This window comes from Oncorhynchus masou, chromosome 12, assembly GCF_036934945.1.
Source record: "Oncorhynchus masou masou isolate Uvic2021 chromosome 12, UVic_Omas_1.1, whole genome shotgun sequence".
NCBI classification, from domain to species: Eukaryota; Metazoa; Chordata; class Actinopteri; order Salmoniformes; family Salmonidae; genus Oncorhynchus; species Oncorhynchus masou.
The window spans coordinates 60,760,044-60,779,122 of NC_088223.1; the positions used below are offsets into that span (position 1 = coordinate 60,760,044).

The following is a 19,079-nucleotide window of genomic DNA, read 5'->3' on the forward strand; positions in this document are numbered from 1 at the left end:
TAGTACATCAGATCTGCCTCATTTCACTCCGCCCCACATGAGCTGGGATCAAAGTAAATCTATTAGTCGACCATGGATTAGGATAATCTCATATTCTGTCTGCTACGGTTCTGTCTGCGACGTGATCTAAATGGTAACTACTCTGTTTGGCTTGACTTCCTCCACCCACTGTCAAAACCAACCGTATGGCCATCAACTCAGTCGTGTATACAGCGAGGAGTTATGTCATACCCCAGTCAATACGGTGGGTTCGGAACTATTCCGTTTGAGACCCGGGGGACTCGGCATCGATTCGACTCGGGGATGGGGCTTCATACGGGCGGAGCTCTTCCCGAGTCCGGTAGATTCATATTACTCTGGGTTCCGGCTAATGGTACTTGTCCCGTTTATTTTTTTCAGAAGTAGGCCATATGAGGTTTTTTTATTTGGCAGGTGATTGAAGAATAAAAAAACGAATTAATGTAATAATTTCACCTCTAAAATCAAAAATTGGTCCCATTAGGCTATTAGATGGAGAAGAACCCTAGAGAATCTATGCTATAAATTAATTAGATTTTACTACATATTTTTTGGGGAACCCCACCCACACTAATTCTATTCATTTCAGTGCTTTGGCCTTGGCTTAATATAATATTATTAGCGATATTTAGGCATATGCTGGTGGCTATGTTAATTAAAAGACGATTTGGAATAGATGATCCACGATAAACAGCACATCTCAGTGTCATAGGCCTATTTTTCTAAGGTAGACCTATCTATAAATGACGATACATCATAACAAAATACACCATATGAGTGGCCTAATGTAATTTGGACCTTCTAAACTGATACAAATGGTTGTATTAACGGGGCTTTATTTCGGCGTGAAACAAATAAGGCCGTTTTAGTGGATGTGGATACATACTGCATGCATACTGTCGCTTAGGATAAAAGCGTCTGTTGATGTCACATTTATTATTTTGCACACCTCATACTTGTGATGCATCGAACATTTACCTGCATGGAACTTCTGACATTCTGCGCATTCTGAAATGAGAAATTATCATGTATTGTTTATCTCTATGTTGTTCATAGTTCGGTTGATAGCTGCAATATTACTACCTACGTTTAATATAATATTACTACCTACATTTAATATTCTTTTTTTTTGGGGGGGGGGGGGGGTGCATTGCTGGACTGATGCTGTCCCTTTGCTGTGAGCTTTGGCTCAGTTCAGGCTGCCAGATCCGGGCCAAATCTGTACCATATTTAATTTCGGACTCGGGCTGGCAGTTTTAGATCTGGCATGCCGGAATCAGGCCAGGTGGGGGCCAGACTTTTTGTGCTACCTGGGACATTTCCTGACTGCAACCCCACTTTCCTAAACAAAAAAATGCTATCCCAGTCCGACCTGTCCTTGGGTCTTTTGATCCATCTGTGTATATGGGCATAAAATCCTGATATACAGTATCCAGTCATCTTTTAAATAACTTGGATGGATCAAACCCCTCCCAGTCTTTCGGTAATCTCTCCAACACTTGTAAATCAACTACTGGAGGTGGGAGTAGCCATGGTGGTGGACTCACAGGGATAGGTACCATGGTGGTGGACTCACAGGGATAGGTACCATGGTGGTGGACTCACAGGGATAGGTACCATGGGGGTGAACTCCCTGCCAAACAGTCCCATCTGCCTTGCCTGGGTATCAGCCACCCATGCAAAGCTTGTATTCTGTCCATAACCCATGTCTCTGTAAGTTGCCCCAATAGTTAATTGCCAGCTGTTGTTTTCTAATATGTAATGGTGTCTCCCCCATCCCCACCTGTAGAGCTGACTCTGGAGAGGTCTGAAAGGCCTCACTACATATTCTGAATCCTTGCGTCTGTATGACATCAAGCCTTTTCAGTGATGTCCAGGCTGCCGAATCATACACTATACTTCGTTAGTCTATTACAGATTGAATCAAAGCAACATACATGGTCCTCAGTGAGAAATGCACAGCCACTAACTCCACCCCTGTCAGACAGTGCATCACATTTAGAATAAAAAAACAACAACATTTTCCTACTACTCCCTCAATAAGTTCTAGGTCCCGGTTTCCCGATAGCGATGGAATTCAGGCTTGAGTGTTTTAAAGAGGTATATGTAACAGTATAACTTTGCACGTCCCCTCGCCAATACCCGGGCGCGAACCAGGGACCCTCTACACACATCAACAACAGCCACCCACGAAGCATCGTTACCCATCGCTGCACAAAAGCCAGGGCTCTTGCATTGCAAAGGGAACCACTACTTCAAGGTCTTAGAGCAAGTGACGTCACCGATTGAAACGCTATTTTGCGCGCTAACTAGCTAGCCGTTTCACATCCGTTACACATATTTCCTACAACTGCTGAAGACATAACATGCATTTATGTCCCAAAACACCACACAGAGCAGCCTGGTCTCATAGACTAGATGTAACATAGTAGATGTAAATCCAAGACAATCATATTAGTATGATATGTTAAGTTTGGGATGGTTACATAAAACAGAGATTTACTAGTTCCTGGGGTTGGGTGTATAACTAATGCGAATGTCCAGCAATCCAAAAGTTGTGAGTTCAAATCTCATCATTAACAACTTTAGCATTTTAGCTAATAAGCAACTTTTCAACTACTAAGCATGTTAGCTAACCCTTCCCCTAACTCCTAAACTCAACCCTAACTTTAACCCCTAACCCGAACCTCTAGCCTTGCTAACGTTAGCCAGCTAGCTAGAATTCATAACATATATGTTTTGCAAATTCGTAACATATAGTACATTTTGCACATTCATATCATACGAAATGAGTGATGAACATCCGCAAATGAATACATACCAGACGAAACACAACATACAAAATGGAGTGTCATGGATTTACATACAGAATAATTCGAAATGCTCTGAGACCATTGTACATTTTGTTAATTCAAAACATATAATACGAATTGTAATTTGTAACATATTATTCAAAAAATGGTTGATGGACAACCACAAATTAATAAATACCAATAAGAAACGCAACATATCATTCTAAATGATGGATCTCTGATTTATGTGCAGAATGATAGGAAATGCTCTGAGACCAGTGTTGTGCAGAGATAACGTTCGCTAAGTGCGTCGTTGAGGGATGATGTGTCGATACTGATAGGATCGAAAGAAAGGCAGCTCTGGTCTCAGCTTTCTCCTTTCAAAATTTACTTAACATTAGAATTATTCCACAATACTGACGGCGGATCAGCGCCGACCTTGAGAGATATTATCACCTATGGCTGCAAATATTGTGACAGCTTATTCTATTGCTTACTCTATAATAATGCACTAAATCGAGGTTTAGCACATCATTGCGCCGACTTTTTTCACCAATATCGTTTTTTGGTGGCTACAGCAAAGATGCAGATGTCATTTGGTTAGCTAGCAAGAAATGTAAATCATTTTGATAGCTAGCTATGCTGAACTTCGATCGACTATCCACAGTTAGCGTATTTCTTGTTTGTCAATCAAATGTATTTGGCATCGATGAAATGGCTGTTCAGGCAGGCAAGTTCCTACTCCATTGTCAAAACCTGGGTTGGGAAAAACATGCATTGGCATGCAAGCTGCAGAAGGGTGAACAGGCTACTATTCCCCATCGTCTATCTGTGCAATTTTGATAGCTAACTTCAAACTGAAAAAGTTTGAGAGGGTTTATCTACTGTTCCCTCATTCGATTACTGTGGTCAAGCCACCCACTATGACGTTTACTTCTGAATTTTATTTATTTTCTTTCTTTCTTTTTCTTCTTCTGAATTTAGTGAGCGAATACACAATACCTTACGGTATCGCGTGTTTTCCTGTAGGGAAACTGAGTCAGATGCACGCAGAGATAGAGTAGAGAAGACAGCTACAAATCATGCAAACAGTTTGAATCACACTTATTCAATAATCCATAATAAAAAGTATACCAAAACGTTTATTTCAGCCTAACGGGTGTGCCTTTTAGCAAATGTTAAATTGTTAAAGCAAGATGTAAATGCAGCCATGACCTACAAACAGCACACAAAGTAGATTTGTTTAATACTACGAAAAAACACGGTGTGACCCTGATTTAGCCCACTGCAGTAAAAAGGTAATGGATTTAATTGTCATTGTTTGTCAACACTCTACACTTCAAAAATCTTCAAACTCTGTCAAATTAAGGAGGGATGTCTTGGGGGATGTCTTTCGGATGTGAAGTTAAATGGGTTTCCTGACTGTGGTCGCTAAAGATCCCATGTCACTTATTGTAAGAATAGAGATGTTAACCTTGGTGTCCTGGCTAAATTCCTAATCTGTCCCTCATACCATCATGGCCACCTAATCATCCCCAGCTTCCAATTGGCTCATTCATCATTGTAACTATTCCCCAGGTCATTGCTATAAATTAGATTGTGCTCAGTCAACTTACCTGGTAAAAAAAAATGGTCGTTGTTCATGGCTAGACAACCATTTTCAAGTCTTGCATAGATTTTCAAGCAAATTTAAGTCAAAACTGTAACTCAGCCACCACTATGCTTGAAAATGTGTTGTATTTGATTTGCCCCAAACATAACACTTGTATCAAGACAAAAGTTAATTGCAGTATTATTATCAATCACATTTATTTACATCAGCCGATGTCACAAAGTGCTGTATAGAAACCCAGCATAAAACCCCAAACAGCAAGCAATGCAGAAGTAGAAACACAGTGGATAGGAAAAACTCCCAAGGAAGGCTGAAACCTAGGAAGAAACCTAGAGAGGAAGCAGGCTCTGAGGGGTGGCCAGTCCTCTCCGGCTGTGCCAGGTTGATATTATAACAGTACATGGCCAAGATGTTCAAACGTTCATCGATGACCAGCAGGGTAACATAATAATAATCCCAGTGGTTGTAGAGGGTGCAACAGGTCAGCACCTCATGAGTAAATGTCCATTGGTTTTTCATAGCCAAGCATTCAGAGTTAGAGACAGCAGGTGCGGCAGAGAGTTTGCCTTGTTGCAAACAGGATGCATGTTTTGTAATATTTTTATTCTGTACAGGCTTCCTTCTGTTCACTCTGTCAATTAGGTTAGTATTGTGGAGTAACTACAATGTTGTTGATCCATCCTCAGTTTTCTTCTATCACAGACATGAATCTCTGTAACTGTTTTAAAGTCACCATTGGTCTGATGGTGAAATCTATGAGCAGTTTCCTTCCTCTCCAGCAACTGAGTTAGGAAGGATGCCTGTATCTTTGTTTTGACTGGGTGTATTGGTACACCATCCAACGTGAAATGAATAACTTCACCATGCTCAAAGGGATATTCATTGTCTGCTTTTTTTATTTTTACCCAGCTACCAATATGTTCCCTTCTTTGCATGGCATTTGAAAACCTCACTGGTCTTTGTAGTCGAATCTGTGTTTGAAATTCACTGCTCAACTGAGGGACCTTACAGATAATTGTATGTGTTGGGTACAGAGACGAGGTAGTCATTAAAAAATCATGTTAATAAACACTATTATTGCACACAGTGTGAGTTCCTGCAACTTATGTGACTTGTTTAGCACATTTTTACTCCTGAACTTACCGTAAGGGGTTGATTACGGCAACTGCTCCGCCCACAACCGTAAGGCTCTCCAGAGGGTAGTGAGGACTGCACAACGTATCACCGGGGGCAAACTACCTGCCCTCCAGGACACCTACACCACCCGATGTTACAGGAAGGCCATAAAGATCATCAAGGACAACACCCACCCAAGCCACTGCCTGTTCACCCCGCTATCATACAGAAGGCGAGGTCAGTACAGGTGCATCAAAGCTGGGACGAGAGACTGAAAAACAGCTTCTATCTCAAGGCCATCAGACTGTTAAACAGCAACCACTAACATTGAGTGGCTGCTGCCAACACACTGACTCAACTCCAGCCACTTCAATAATGGAAATTGATGGGAAAGGATGTAAAATATATCACTAGCCACTTTAAACAATGCTACCTAATATAATGTTTACATACCCTACATTATTCATCTCATATGTATACGTATATACTGTACTCTATCATCTACTGCATCCTTATATAATACATGTATCACTAGCCACTTTAACTATGCCACTTTGTTTACATACTCATCTCATATGTATATACTGTACTCGATACCATCTACTGTATCTTGCCTATGCTGCTCTGCACCATCACTCATTCATATCTTTATGTACATATTCTTTATCCCCTTACACTGTGTATAAGAAACTTGTTTTGGAATTGTTAGTTAGATTACTTGTTGGTTATTACTGCATTGTCAGAACTGGAAGCACAAGCATTTCGCTACACTCGCATTAACATCTGCTAACCATGTGTATGTGACAAATAAAATTTGATTTGATTACTTATTGACTCAAGATGTTTCAGCTTTTTATTTTTTTTATAATAAAAAATTATAATAAAACATAATTCCACTTTTATATTATGGGACATTGTGTGTATAGGCCAGTGACAAAAAATATAAACGTAATGAATTTTAATACAGATTTAACACAGTAAAATAGGATGGTAAACACTCCCACAGTGAACTTTGAGTGATTTTAATTAAGGCATTCATTCATGCAGACATGTGATGTTAACCATCCAATTTTACTGTGTTAAAATTAAAATGATAGTCCATCAAATAGCACTGTAATATAAAGTAAACTAGTGTTTTTCCTATTTTGTAGCTGGCATGTGGATTAGTGACAATGGATTAGTGATCTACTAGTGGCAAACGTGTGACCAATTGTTTAACATCCATTTTTACTGTTTTAAAATTGAATTATGTTCCCTCAAAGTTCACTGTAATATACTGTAAACAAGTGTTTGTCCAATGTTGAAGCTGTCCTAGTATGGGCATGTTATACTGAATCAATAAGGCAGGAGGAGGTGTGATTTATGGCCAATATACCAAGGCCAAGGGCTGTTCTTATTCACGACGCAATTCGGAGTGCCTGAACGCAGCCCTTAGCCGTGGCATATTGACCACATATCACAAACCCCCAAGGTGCCTTATTGCTATTCTAAACTGGTTGCCATTGTAATCAGTAAAAACAAATGTTTTTTTTCACACCCATGGTATATGGTCTGAAATACCATGACTGTCAGCCAATCAGCATTCAGGGCTCGAACCATCCAGTTTATAATTTGCAATGTTAATGACAATGGATTAGTGATGATCTAGTGGCAGACGTGACAAAATGTTTACCATCCATTTGTACTGTTTTCAAATGTAATTGAAATCACTGAAAGTTCATTATAATATACAGTAAACTAGTGTTTTTCCAATGTTTTAGCTGGCATAATATGGGCATGTTATGCTTTGCATTAAAAATTACAATGGAATAGTGATCTACTCGTGGCAGACACAGGGATTTGGAACCAAAATTATTTTCCAATCGTTTCGTTCTAAACAGAACCATTATTGTTTTTGTTCCATTCCACTGTTCCAGCAAAATAATGTTCTGAACCGGTTCGAAACCCCCCAAAAGTATCAGTTTATATTGTTCCTTTCTGTTCCTTTTTAAACCTCTGAAATATATTCTTTGACATTTAGCTCAATATTAAATTACTTCACCAATCAGTGCAGATAGAGCAGCTTGCTGTGGAGCGGGTAACCAATTTAATCTGTATAGGAAAGTCATTAAGAACAAATTGTATTTTGCAGTAACTGCATGGTTTAATCATAATGAAAGACAAACAATTTTGAGGGTGAGTAGAGAGCGAGTGAGAATGGGGGAAGCTTGAGTTGAAGTACTGGACATCTTGTTATGACATGCATTATTTGAATTAGGCCCCAAAAATTATACATACGGAGGAGCAGCTTCTATGGAGGAACTTTTAACATCTATGAACTTCCGAGTTGGTTTAACGTTGGACTAGAGAAAACGTTAGCTAGCTAGCGAGCTAACAAGCTTGTGTGTTCAGAGTAGCGCTAGAAAAAAAAAGCTGTCTTTCTAATAAATCCAATGTGAACTGTGATAAGTATAGGATCCTTAACTTGCATTGAAAAAGTAAATCCATTCTTCTGTAATCTCTTCCTTTTGTCTTAGTGGGAAAGGGAAATGTGGAGTGCAATTGAGATTGTGTCATCTGTGGATCTGTTGGGTTGGTGTGCTAACTGGGAGGGGGGGGGGTCCAGTATGTCTGAGAAGATTGTGTTGTGAGCCATGACCAGCCTTTCAAAGCTTTTCATGGCTACAAATGTGAGTGCAAGGGGGCGATAGTCATTTAGACAGGTTATCATAGCTTTCTCGGGCACAGGGGCTATGGTGGCCTGCTTGAAACATGTAGGTATTACAGACTGGGTCAGAGGGATGTTGAAAATGTCAGTGAAGACACTTGACAGCTGGTCACCCCATGCTCTGAGTACGCTTCCTGGTAATCAGTTTTACACTGCAGCCTTTTGAATGTTACCTGTTTAAAGGTCTTACATCGGCTATGGAGAGTGTGATCACACAGTCATCCGGAACAGCTGGTGAACTCATGCATAGTTCACCAGCTGAACTATGAAGGTATTCAATCAATCAAATGTATTTGTAAAGCCCTTTTTACATCAGCAGATGTCAAAGTGTTATACAGAAGCCCAGGCTAAAACACCAAACAATGCAGATGTAGAAGCACGGTGGCTAGGAAAAAGTCCCCAGGAAGGCAGGAACCTAGGAAAAAAACCTAGAGAGGAACCAGGCTCTGAGGGGTGGCCAGTCCTATTCTGGCTGTGCCAGTTGGAGATTATAAGAGTACATGGCCATTTAAGGCCAAATTGTTCTTCAAGATGTTCAATTGTTCTTAGCTGACCAGCAGGGTCAAATAACAATCAGTGGTTGTGGAGGGTGCAACAGGTCAGTACCTCAGGAGTAAATGTCAGTTGGCTTTCCATGGCCAAGCATTCAGAGGTCGAGACAGCAGGTGCGGGAGAGAGAAAGAGTCAAAAACAGCAGGTCCGGAACAAGATAGCACATCCGGTGAAGAGGTCAGGATTCCATAGCCACAGGCAGAACAGTTAAACTGGAGCAGCAGCACGACCAGGTGGACTGGGGACAGCCAGGAGTCATCAGTCCAGGTAGTCCTGAGGCATGATCCTAGGGCTCAGGTCCTCCGGGAAGGAGGGAGAGCGGGAGAGCGAGAGAATTAGAGGGAGCATACTTAAATTTACACAGGACACCAGATAAGACAGGACAATTACACCAGTTAACAGATCACCCGTCACTGGACAGATCGCAGCTGGTTTCCCATTTGTAATCCTTAATAGTTTGCAAGCCCTGCCACATCCGACGAGCGCCAGAGCCGGTGTAGTAGGATTTGATCTTTGTCCTGTATTGACCAGGTCTAACCTTTAGCTCAGTGTGGATGTTACCTGTAATGCATGGCTTCTGGTTGGGATATGTACATATGGTCACTGTAGGGACAATGTCATCGATGCACTTATTAATGAAGCCGATGACTGATGTGGTAAACTCCTCAATGCCATCGGATGAATTCTGGAACATATTCCAGTCTGTGCTAGCAAAACGGTCCGGTAGCTTAGCATCTGATTCTTGAGAACGTCACAGGTACTTCCTGATAGAGTTTTTGCTTGGAAGCAGGAATCAGGAGGATAGCGTTATGGTCAGATTTGCCAAATGGAGGGCGAGGGCGAGATTTTTATGCGTCTCTGCGTGTGGAATAAAAGTGATCTAGAGTTTTTTTTGCCTCTAGTTCACAGGTGTCATGCTGGTAGAAATGAGGTTAAACATTTCAGTTTTCCTGCATTAAAGTCACCGGCCAAAAGTCACCTGTTGGTTATCATTTTCTTGTTTACTAATGGCCCTATCACAGCTATTTGAGTGTAGTCTTAGTGCCAGCATCGGTTTGTGGTGGTAAATGGACAGCTACAAAAAATATAAACTCTCTTGGTAAAGAGTGTGGTTTCAACTTATGAGGTATTCTAACTCAGGCGAGAAAACCTCAAGACTTCTTAATATTAGAGATTGCGCACCAGTTGTTGTTAACAAAGAGACACACACCACCTCTGAGCTTCTGCGATGCACCCGTTCTGTCCTGTTGATATATAGGAAAACCATCTAAATGAACATTTACCATGTCCTTGTTCAGCCACGACTCTGAGAAACATAGGATATTACAGTTCATCACATCGATAGGATAGTCTCAAACCGAGCTCATGCAGTTTATTCTCCAGTGGTTGCACAGGTGACATGCCAATAGATCGAAGCGTAGAGGCGATTTATCCACTCTTCAACATGGTCTTTTCAGGTATCCCGCACACCAGCCTCTATAGGCCCGTCTCATCCATCCTTCATCGAGTGTCGGGATTTGGGCCTGGTCTACAATAATCAATATGTCTTGAATTAGAACTCTTTGTCCAAATGGAGGTCAGTGATAGCTGTTCTGATGTCCAGAACTCTTTTCAGTCATAGGAAACGATGGCAGAAACATTATGTAGAAACAGGAAAAAGCCTCTGCACACTTCCAGTCAGATGCAAATGTTTTTAATTATAGCTGAGCTTTCGGTCAGTCGACCTTCATCAGAGCATATCTCCACAAACAACAGCGGGACAGATAAGGCCACACAGTGAGCCAGAGGTAATTGCAGACACCTGTGGTAATCTAAAGTACCCAAAAGGGCCACAAGGTGTCATAATATCAGATACAGGATAAAATAGAACTTGTTATAGATGTATTTCTACTAAGACAAAAACACATGTACACAGTGAATGTGGTTAGTATAATTAATCCATACTCTCAAAGATAGCAATAAAGGTGAAAAACGACATAAAAAATAAAGGAAAGGAAAACATATACAGCACTATATACATATGCAGAACGAAAACAACCAGATAAAGGTTTTTTTTTTCCATTAGTGATTCTAATGAAAAAAATGGCGGACGGAAGACAGGGTGGTGCGGCAGGTGCCGCTCCTCATTCGAATGCTGTAATTTTATCTAAACCATCAGGTGTACGCCGATCCCAGCTAAGTAACTCATGCAAAGAGTTAAAGCGCAATTATGTGTTTTATCTCCAGTACTCTGCCATGATTGTCAGTTATGTAGCTGCTCTACTGATAATCTCAGTGCGTCCTTGCTGGGATGACACAATCAGTCTACTACCGGAGAATATCAACACCAAACACATTGGTTCACTGTTCCACGGGAGCGGACAGTACACAGCATACCATAATGTTCTGAATAATGGCCAAGTCTACCTCGCTCCTTATTCTACTGAACCGCTTAGGCGTAACAAACACAAGTCCAACATTTATCGGAAACTGTTAAACTACCTGTTCACTACCCTCCTGCTCTCCGGGGATGTACAACTCAAACCTGGGCCCAATATCACCGAGCCAGTCATACGCACCGGAGTGCAGAGCGGTTGATGGCCTCGTCCACTGGTCGTCGCCGCTGTGGAGGTGGGTGAGTGCTATGGTCCTATGGTTTCTCTCGACTCACCCGACTCCAGGATAGATTTTGACTCTTCAAACATACCAGAGTCGCTATATGCGATCCCTGACTTTGCTTCTGGTACGCAAGCTATTTTAATTAGTTCCCCGCATCCAGTGCAGGCGGGAGGGATTGTTAATTGCGCTACCGAACTGCCCCTAATCAAAACGGCCTAAACCCAGCCGTCAGAAAACACAGAAAAGTTAACTTTTTTCGATGTGTCATCTGGGACCCACGAGCTAAGCCCAAGGGACTACTAGGGGGGCACTTGAACATTCGTAGTGTCATTCCAAAAAGTGATCAAATTCAACATCTACTCACAGACTCCAACCTTGACTTTCTCTGCCTCTCAGAGACATGGCTCCATAAACACTCTCCATATGCTGCTTTGATTGTGCCTGGCTACAATGTTTTCAGGAGAGACATGATTGAAGGAAGAGGAGGGGGTGTGATGATTTACATTAAAGAACATATCCGATGTAAACAAATTGAGTGTTCATGTGATAATGAACTAGAATGTATCGGCCTGAACGTTACACTGTCTCCCCAAATGTCTTTTACCCTCATTGGAATGTATAGGCCACCTTCCACCAAAAGTGTGTTTTTTGATCAGTTTAATAGCATGCTTAGGGAATGTGATTTTGGGAAAGAGGTCATCTTAATGGGAGATTTTAACATTAATTATGAAGACAAGTGTTGTAGGAAAACCCTCAAACGGATCACTAATACCTTTGACCTTACACAGCTAGTTAAAGGGCCAACCAGGGTGACTTGTTGCTCTAAAACACAGATTGATTTGGTGTTCAGTAATAAACCAGAGAGAGTGACTAAATCATTCAATATGGTTACTGGGCTGTCTGATCATAATCTGACACTTATAGCCAGAAAGCTGTCTAAGAGCAGGTTTAACCTCTCTACTGTTAGAAAGCCGGATCAACTCAGAATACCTAAGAGTGAATTAAACTATTTTGAAAAAGCAATTAAGGGAATAAACTGGAATGATCTCTTGTCCTATAGTCAGGGTTTTCTATCCACAATCCAGACTACAATAAATGGCTTCCTAAAGAAAATCAAATCCAAACCTGGCCAAAAGAGCACTCTTCCTTGGCTAAATGCAGAAATCTGGAAATTGATGAAAGAATGAGATTTTGCTCTAAAAATAGCCCTAAAATCTAAATTAGAGCATGACAGATGTAGGTTTACCATGTTGAGAAATAAGGTGATGAAAGAAATCAGACAGGCCAAGGCAAACTTTTTTATTAACATAATTGGTGAAGCAAAGGGAAATTCTAAATTGATATGGGAGAATCTAAAAACGTTAACAGGGAAAGACCATAGTAACACTGCAAAAAGACTAGAAATCATGGTGAATAACAATCTAACACAGGATGCAGTCGAAATAGCAATAGCCTTCAATTCCTACTTTATTGACTCTGTCAGGGCACTGACACAGAACCCCTCCACTGGTTTCTTGGGCTCAGTGCTAGTGAATGACACTCAACCTGTCTTCATCATAAGTGAGGTTTCTGAGTCAAAGGTGAACAAGGTGATTAGCTCACTAAAGAACTCTAAAGCCAAAGATGTGTTTGGGATGGACTCTACCTTTCTTAAAAACTACAAAGAGTCACTCATTGGCCCCATTACTAAGGTCACCAACACATCTATTGGTCTCGGTGTGTTTCCAAGGGTATGGAAGTCGGCCATAATAACGGCCATCTTTAAATCAGGCGACCCTGCTGACGTGAGTAACTACAGGCCCATTAGTATACTACCTGTGGTGTCAAAGGTTGTTGAAAAGTGTGTAGCAGAACAACTGATTGCCCACCTCAACAACAGCCCCTTCACATTACACTCCATGCAGTTTGGCTTCAGAGCGAAACACTCCACAGAAATGGCCAACTGCTTTCTTCTGGAAAATGTGAAGTCCAAGATGGACAAAGGGGGTGCTGTTGGGGCTGTGTTTCTGGACCTAAGGAAGGCTTTTGATACTGTTAACCATGAGATTCTCATCACAAAATTGTCCAAGTTCAACTTTTCCCCTGATGCCTTGAGATGGATGAAATCATACCTTGAAGGCAGAACTCAGTGTGTCAGAGTGAGCAATGAGCTGTCGCCCGCTCGTAGCTATGATGTGGGCGTGCCCCAAGGGTCAATACTGGGGCCCCTCCTTTTCAGCCTGTACATTAATGATCTGCCTTCTGTCTGTACTGGGTCTGAAGTTCAAATGTATGCAGATGATACAGTGATATATGTGCATGCAAAGAGCAAACAACAAGCTGCACAAGAACTCACTACTGTAATGGTCCAGGTTACAAAGTGGCTCAGTGACTCGTGTTTGCATCTCAATGTGAAAAAAACTGTTTTCATGTTCTTCACAAAGAGGGCAACAGATGCTACTGAGCCAGATGTCTGTGTCAGGGGAGAAGCTCCAGGTGGTATCTGATTTTAAGTACCTTGGCATCATACTTGATTCCAACCTCTCTTTAAAAAGCATGTGATAAAGGTAATTCAAATAACTAAATTCAACCTAGCTAATTTCCGATTTATACGAAATTGTTTGACTACAGAGGTAGCAAAACTGTACTTCAACTCTATGATACTCCCCCACTTAACATACTGCTTGACTAGTTGGGCCCAAGCTTGCTGTACAACATTAAAACCTATTCAGTCTGTCTACAAACAGGCTCTCAAAGTGCTTGATAGGAAGCCCAATAGCCATCATCATTGTCACATCCTTAGAAAGCATGAGCTCTTGAGTTGGGAAAATCTTGTGCAATACACCGACGCATGTCTTGTATTCAAGATCCTTAATGGCCTGGCTCCCCCTCCACTCAATATTCTTGTTAAACAGAAAACCCAGACATATGGCAGCAGATCCACAAGGTCTGCCATGAGAGGTGACTGTATAGTTCCCCTAAGGAAAAGCACCTTTAGTAAATCTGCATTCTCTGTGAGAGCTTCCCATGTCTGGAATACACTGCCATCAGACACACATAACTGCACCACATATCACACTTTCACAAAATGCTTGAAGACATGGCTAAAGGTCAATCAGATTTGTGAACATGGTCCCTAGCTGTGTGTTGCCGCTTTCCATGTTGTCTGTTGTCTGTAGCTTGTGAGGTGTGGAAACACTTTGTTGCTTTTATGAATTTTGTCTTGCTGCTTTTTGCTCTGTTGCTCTGTCTGTATGCTACGTCTTGCTTGTCCTATGTTGCTCTGTCTGTATGCTATGTCTTGCTTGTCCTATGTTGCTATGTCTTGCTTGTTCTATGTTGCTATTGTCTATATTGTAATTGTTTTGAATAACCTGCCCAGGGACTGCGGTTGAAAATTAGGCTAAAACCGGCACTTTTACTGAAACGTTGATTAATGTGCACTGTCCCTGTAAAAATAAAAATAAACTCACTCAAACGTAACCTGTCAGGGAAGTATCGGGCCACTAGGGCTGTCATGAATACAGGACATCCTGATAGCAGGGAGTGTAAGATGATGTAAAGATTATGTACAAAAAAATTAAGATCAGCCCAATACAAAAACCAGGCCCTGATCATGTGCAAGTTAGTAAATTTACATACACAAGCCCACCCCCTTACCAAGATGAACAGTCGTTGGTCTATTATAATCAAATGTTGTGGGCCAATAGTTCCATCCCAACTGAAATTCCCTTTAAAGGTAGTTTAGTAATTGGTTGCTTGGAAGATTATATTTTCAGAGTAGCTTCCCCAGTGCTAACCACTGCTCCTATAGGGTTATCCCACTTGGGGCACAGGTTGTTACTTGTTCCACTACCTACCCTCTTCATTCAGGAGAGTGTGGCTGTGGCCACAAACACCATCCTACTTCTGATACCAGTGCAGTGAACAAAGACTGTGCACTGCCTCTTTCGGGTATTGAACTTGGCTCTCTCAGTCCACAGACAGACTTGTGAACCAATGTGACTAGAATGACGTTTTAAGTAACATAAAATTTTCCAGGATATAGACATGTCTTATATGGGCAGAAAGCCTAAATTCTTGTTAATCAAACTGAAGTGTCCAATTTACAGTAGCAATTTCAGTGAAAAAATACCATGCTATTGTTTGAGGAGAGTGCTTAACAACAACAACTTTTATCATGGCTGGTTTGATACATTCACCTCTGAAAGTAAATAATGTACTTACATTCAGTGATCTTGCTCTGATTTGTCACCCTGAGGGTCCCAGAGATAAAATGTAGCATAGTTTTGTTTGATAAAATACATTTGTATATTCGAATGTAGGAACTGGGTTCTACAGTTTGAACCCCTGCAGGGTAGATTTGGGTGTCATTTTAGTTGAAAATTGAAAAAGGGGCCGATCCTTATTAACCCACTTAGGGGATATGGTAAGGATGACCCAAGGGTCTTTACAATACCAATGTGGCTCCCAGGCGTTGTGACTGTGAGATCATCTGCGCAACTCGAGTAGCCTACTATAAAAAGATGTCCAGGAAGCGGACAAATTACCATTTGAACTCAAAATGACTGCAGCTCCGACCACACAGGACAGACTGGAACGCGCCCATTCTCAGATTTGCGCAGTCGCAATGATGAAAGCATTCGAGAAACACCGCCATTATTGCGTAGCTAGTCTGACTATTGCATTGTTAGCGACCTAAACAAAAATTACCTGCAATAATGAGGGCAATTGTGAAATTTTGTGGGAGTAAGCCCATATAGTGCGCGCCGTTTGCATAAGGTGCCGTTGACCAGCTCAAGATGTCCGCAGAGATGCTCAGGTAATAAACATATCGACCGTTCAGCAAGCTACTGTAGCAAGTAGGGCAAGCCGTAGATGGCTAACCGTAACTAGCTAGCTTATTTGCTGCCTGCTAGCTTCCTAAAGTACTCAGTCCTCACATTCAAGCTACTAGTCCGACTTGAACTTCTGACATTTACATCATTAGTACATACATCAAGATAGACCTAGTTATGTTTGCCCAACGTTATTGTATAATATTTATCTAGCTAGGGAACAAGCTTTACTGCTAGCTAACTAGCTATACATTAGTTGAATGACGTACATTAACGTTAGCTAACGAGCTAGATAGCTAATTGGTTTGTCAATGATCTGAGTGCGGTTTCCCAAAAGCATCTTAAGGCTAAGTTCAACGTTAGGAAAATATGGTGAATTTAGTCTTAAGATACCTTTGGGAAAACAGGCCCTGTTGATTTTTTTTTTTTTAGGGTAGCCCCCGAAAAAACCTTAGGGTTTAAATGCAATTTCAAATATAAAAGTTAGTTCATATAAGGAAATCAGTATGGTGAGTTAAATTTATTAGGCCCTGAGTTTTACAGGGCAGGGATGGAAGTCATGGGCTGGCGTGGTTGCACGTTGTCTGGGTGGATGTACTGCCAAATTCTCTAAAATTAATTTGGAGGTGGCATATGGTAGAGAAATTAACATTCAAATCTCTAGCAACAGTTCTGTTGGACATTCCTGCAGTCAGCATGCCAATTGCATGCTCCCTCAAAGCATGGGGTGTCTGTGGCGTTGTGACAACTGCACATTTTAGTGCCCTTTTAGTCCCCAGCACAAAGTGCACCAGTGTATTGATTATGTTTAATCAGCTATTTGATATGCCACACCTGTTAGATGGACGGATTATCTTGGCAGAGGAGGAATGCAACCTAGCAGGAATGTAAACTAATTTGTGCACAAAATTTGAAAGAAATAAGCTGTGTATGGAACATTTCTGGGATCTTATTTCAGCAGATAAAACATGGGACCAACACTTTACATGTTTTATTTTTGTTCAGTATACAATTCTGACACTGTTTTAACGTTTAGAAAAGCCAATCATCGCTTGCAAAACGATTTTTGAAAATACATAATAGCCCTTTCATATCAGCCAGAAAGAAACTTTCAAATAAAAATATATACTTACCGTTGCAGATTTGTACAGATCATATGCTGTGTGCATCCAGTTGTAAAACTACACTTCCTCCCCAGTAACTTACACACTGGTGTTCGAGTAGATAGCTAATTGGCACAGGTGATGGCCTCTGTGTACTTTCTGTAATCAAGGGCTGTAACATGCACATTTGTCTGGTTAATCAGGCTGTAATACACAATTAATTGGTATATTGCCCAAAGCTAATGCTTGCAACATCATGTTCCTTACCAGCCAGAATGATTAATAAAATGAAATTCAAGGAGATGTCGTTCTGAGGCAAATGGTGGTCATACCAGATACTGACTGGTTTTCTGATCCACTCACCTACCTTTGATTTTAAGGTATCTATTCCCAGTCATATGAAATCTGTAGATTAGGGCCTAATGAATTCATTTAAATGTACTAGTTTCCTTATATGAATTGTAAACAGTAACAGTAAAATCACTGAAATTGTTGCATGTTGTGTTATTTTTGCTCAGTGTAATTAAAATGATATAAATATCAAAGCAAAAATTCAACCAATGCTAGAGCACCAGCCTCTGCCACATTGATACATTGTCGGTTAAATAGCCTAAATGGGCGCATGGAACGCCGAGATGGCCAATGCAGCTGTTGGCCTATAACTTCCATTGTCAACTAATTAAAATGGATAAAGCCAACAAATAAAACAGAAAATATACAATAAATTCCGGTTCTTTCATTCACCAATACTCAGCATGTTGTCCTTCCTTTCACTAATAAAGTGCAACATTTGTATCGACTGGATCTTGCATGAAGTTGTCTCTGAACATGCAACATTGTCTCAACTAGCCTATTCCAGGCGCTCAGCTTCCTACACCAGTGAGCTTGGGACAGACAGCTGTTTTTGTGCAAGGAAAAGGTATTTTCTGACGTTTCAACTGGATATATCCAGTCATCGGCTGATATTTTGCTCTTTCACACCAGGCTTGGTGATTATCAAGGGGGAGAGATTATTGGAAAGATTCTTTCAGATAGGCCTACTGTGATGAACTATACTTTGCAATGGAGCTAAAATAAAAGATCCCCCCCCAAAAAAAAATTCCAAATGCACAAAAAGCTTATTTCTCTAAAAATGTTGTTCACATATTTGTTTACATCCCTGTTAGTGAGCATTTCTCCTTTGCCAAAATAATACATCCACCTTACAAGTGTGGTATATCAAGAAGCTGATTAAACAGCATGATCATTACACAGGTGCACCTTATGCTGGGGGCAAAAAAAAAGGCCACTCGAATGTGGACTTCTGTCACACAACGCCACAGATGTCTCGTGTTTTGAGGGAGCATGCAGTTGGAATGCTGAATGTAGGAATGTCCATCAGAGCTGTTGCCAGAGAATTGAATGTTAATTTCTATACCATAAGCCTCCGTTGTTTTAGAGAATTTTACAGTACTTTCAACCGGTCTCAAAACTGAAGACTACGTGTAATCATGCCAGCTCAGGACCTCCACATCCGACTTCTTCACCTGCAGGATCGTCTGAGACCAGCCACCCGGACATTTGATGAAACTGAGGAGAATTTCTGTCTTTTAATAAAGCCCTTTTGTGGGGAATAACTAATTCTGATTGGCTGGTCCTGGCTACCCAGTGGGTGGGCCCATGTCCTCCCAAGCCCACCCATGGCTGCGTCCTGTCCAGTCATGTGAAATCCATAGATCAGTGCCTAATTTATTTATTTAAATTGACTGATTTCCTTATGAACTG

General features: G+C 41.1%; 1 protein-coding gene across 1 annotated transcript in view; it reads left to right on the forward strand.

The window, feature by feature from the left end:
• The first annotated feature begins 15,989 nt into the window (after window positions 1-15,989).
• The window catches only part of LOC135550546 (transcriptional regulator ATRX-like), a 44,999-nt gene continuing 41,909 nt past the window's right edge, over window positions 15,990-19,079 (forward strand). Inside the window, exon 1 of the mRNA XM_064981467.1 lies at window positions 15,990-16,196. Coding sequence (XP_064837539.1) covers window positions 16,177-16,196 — 20 coding nt within the window. The 5' untranslated portion in view covers window positions 15,990-16,176. The remainder of the gene's footprint in view (window positions 16,197-19,079) is intronic.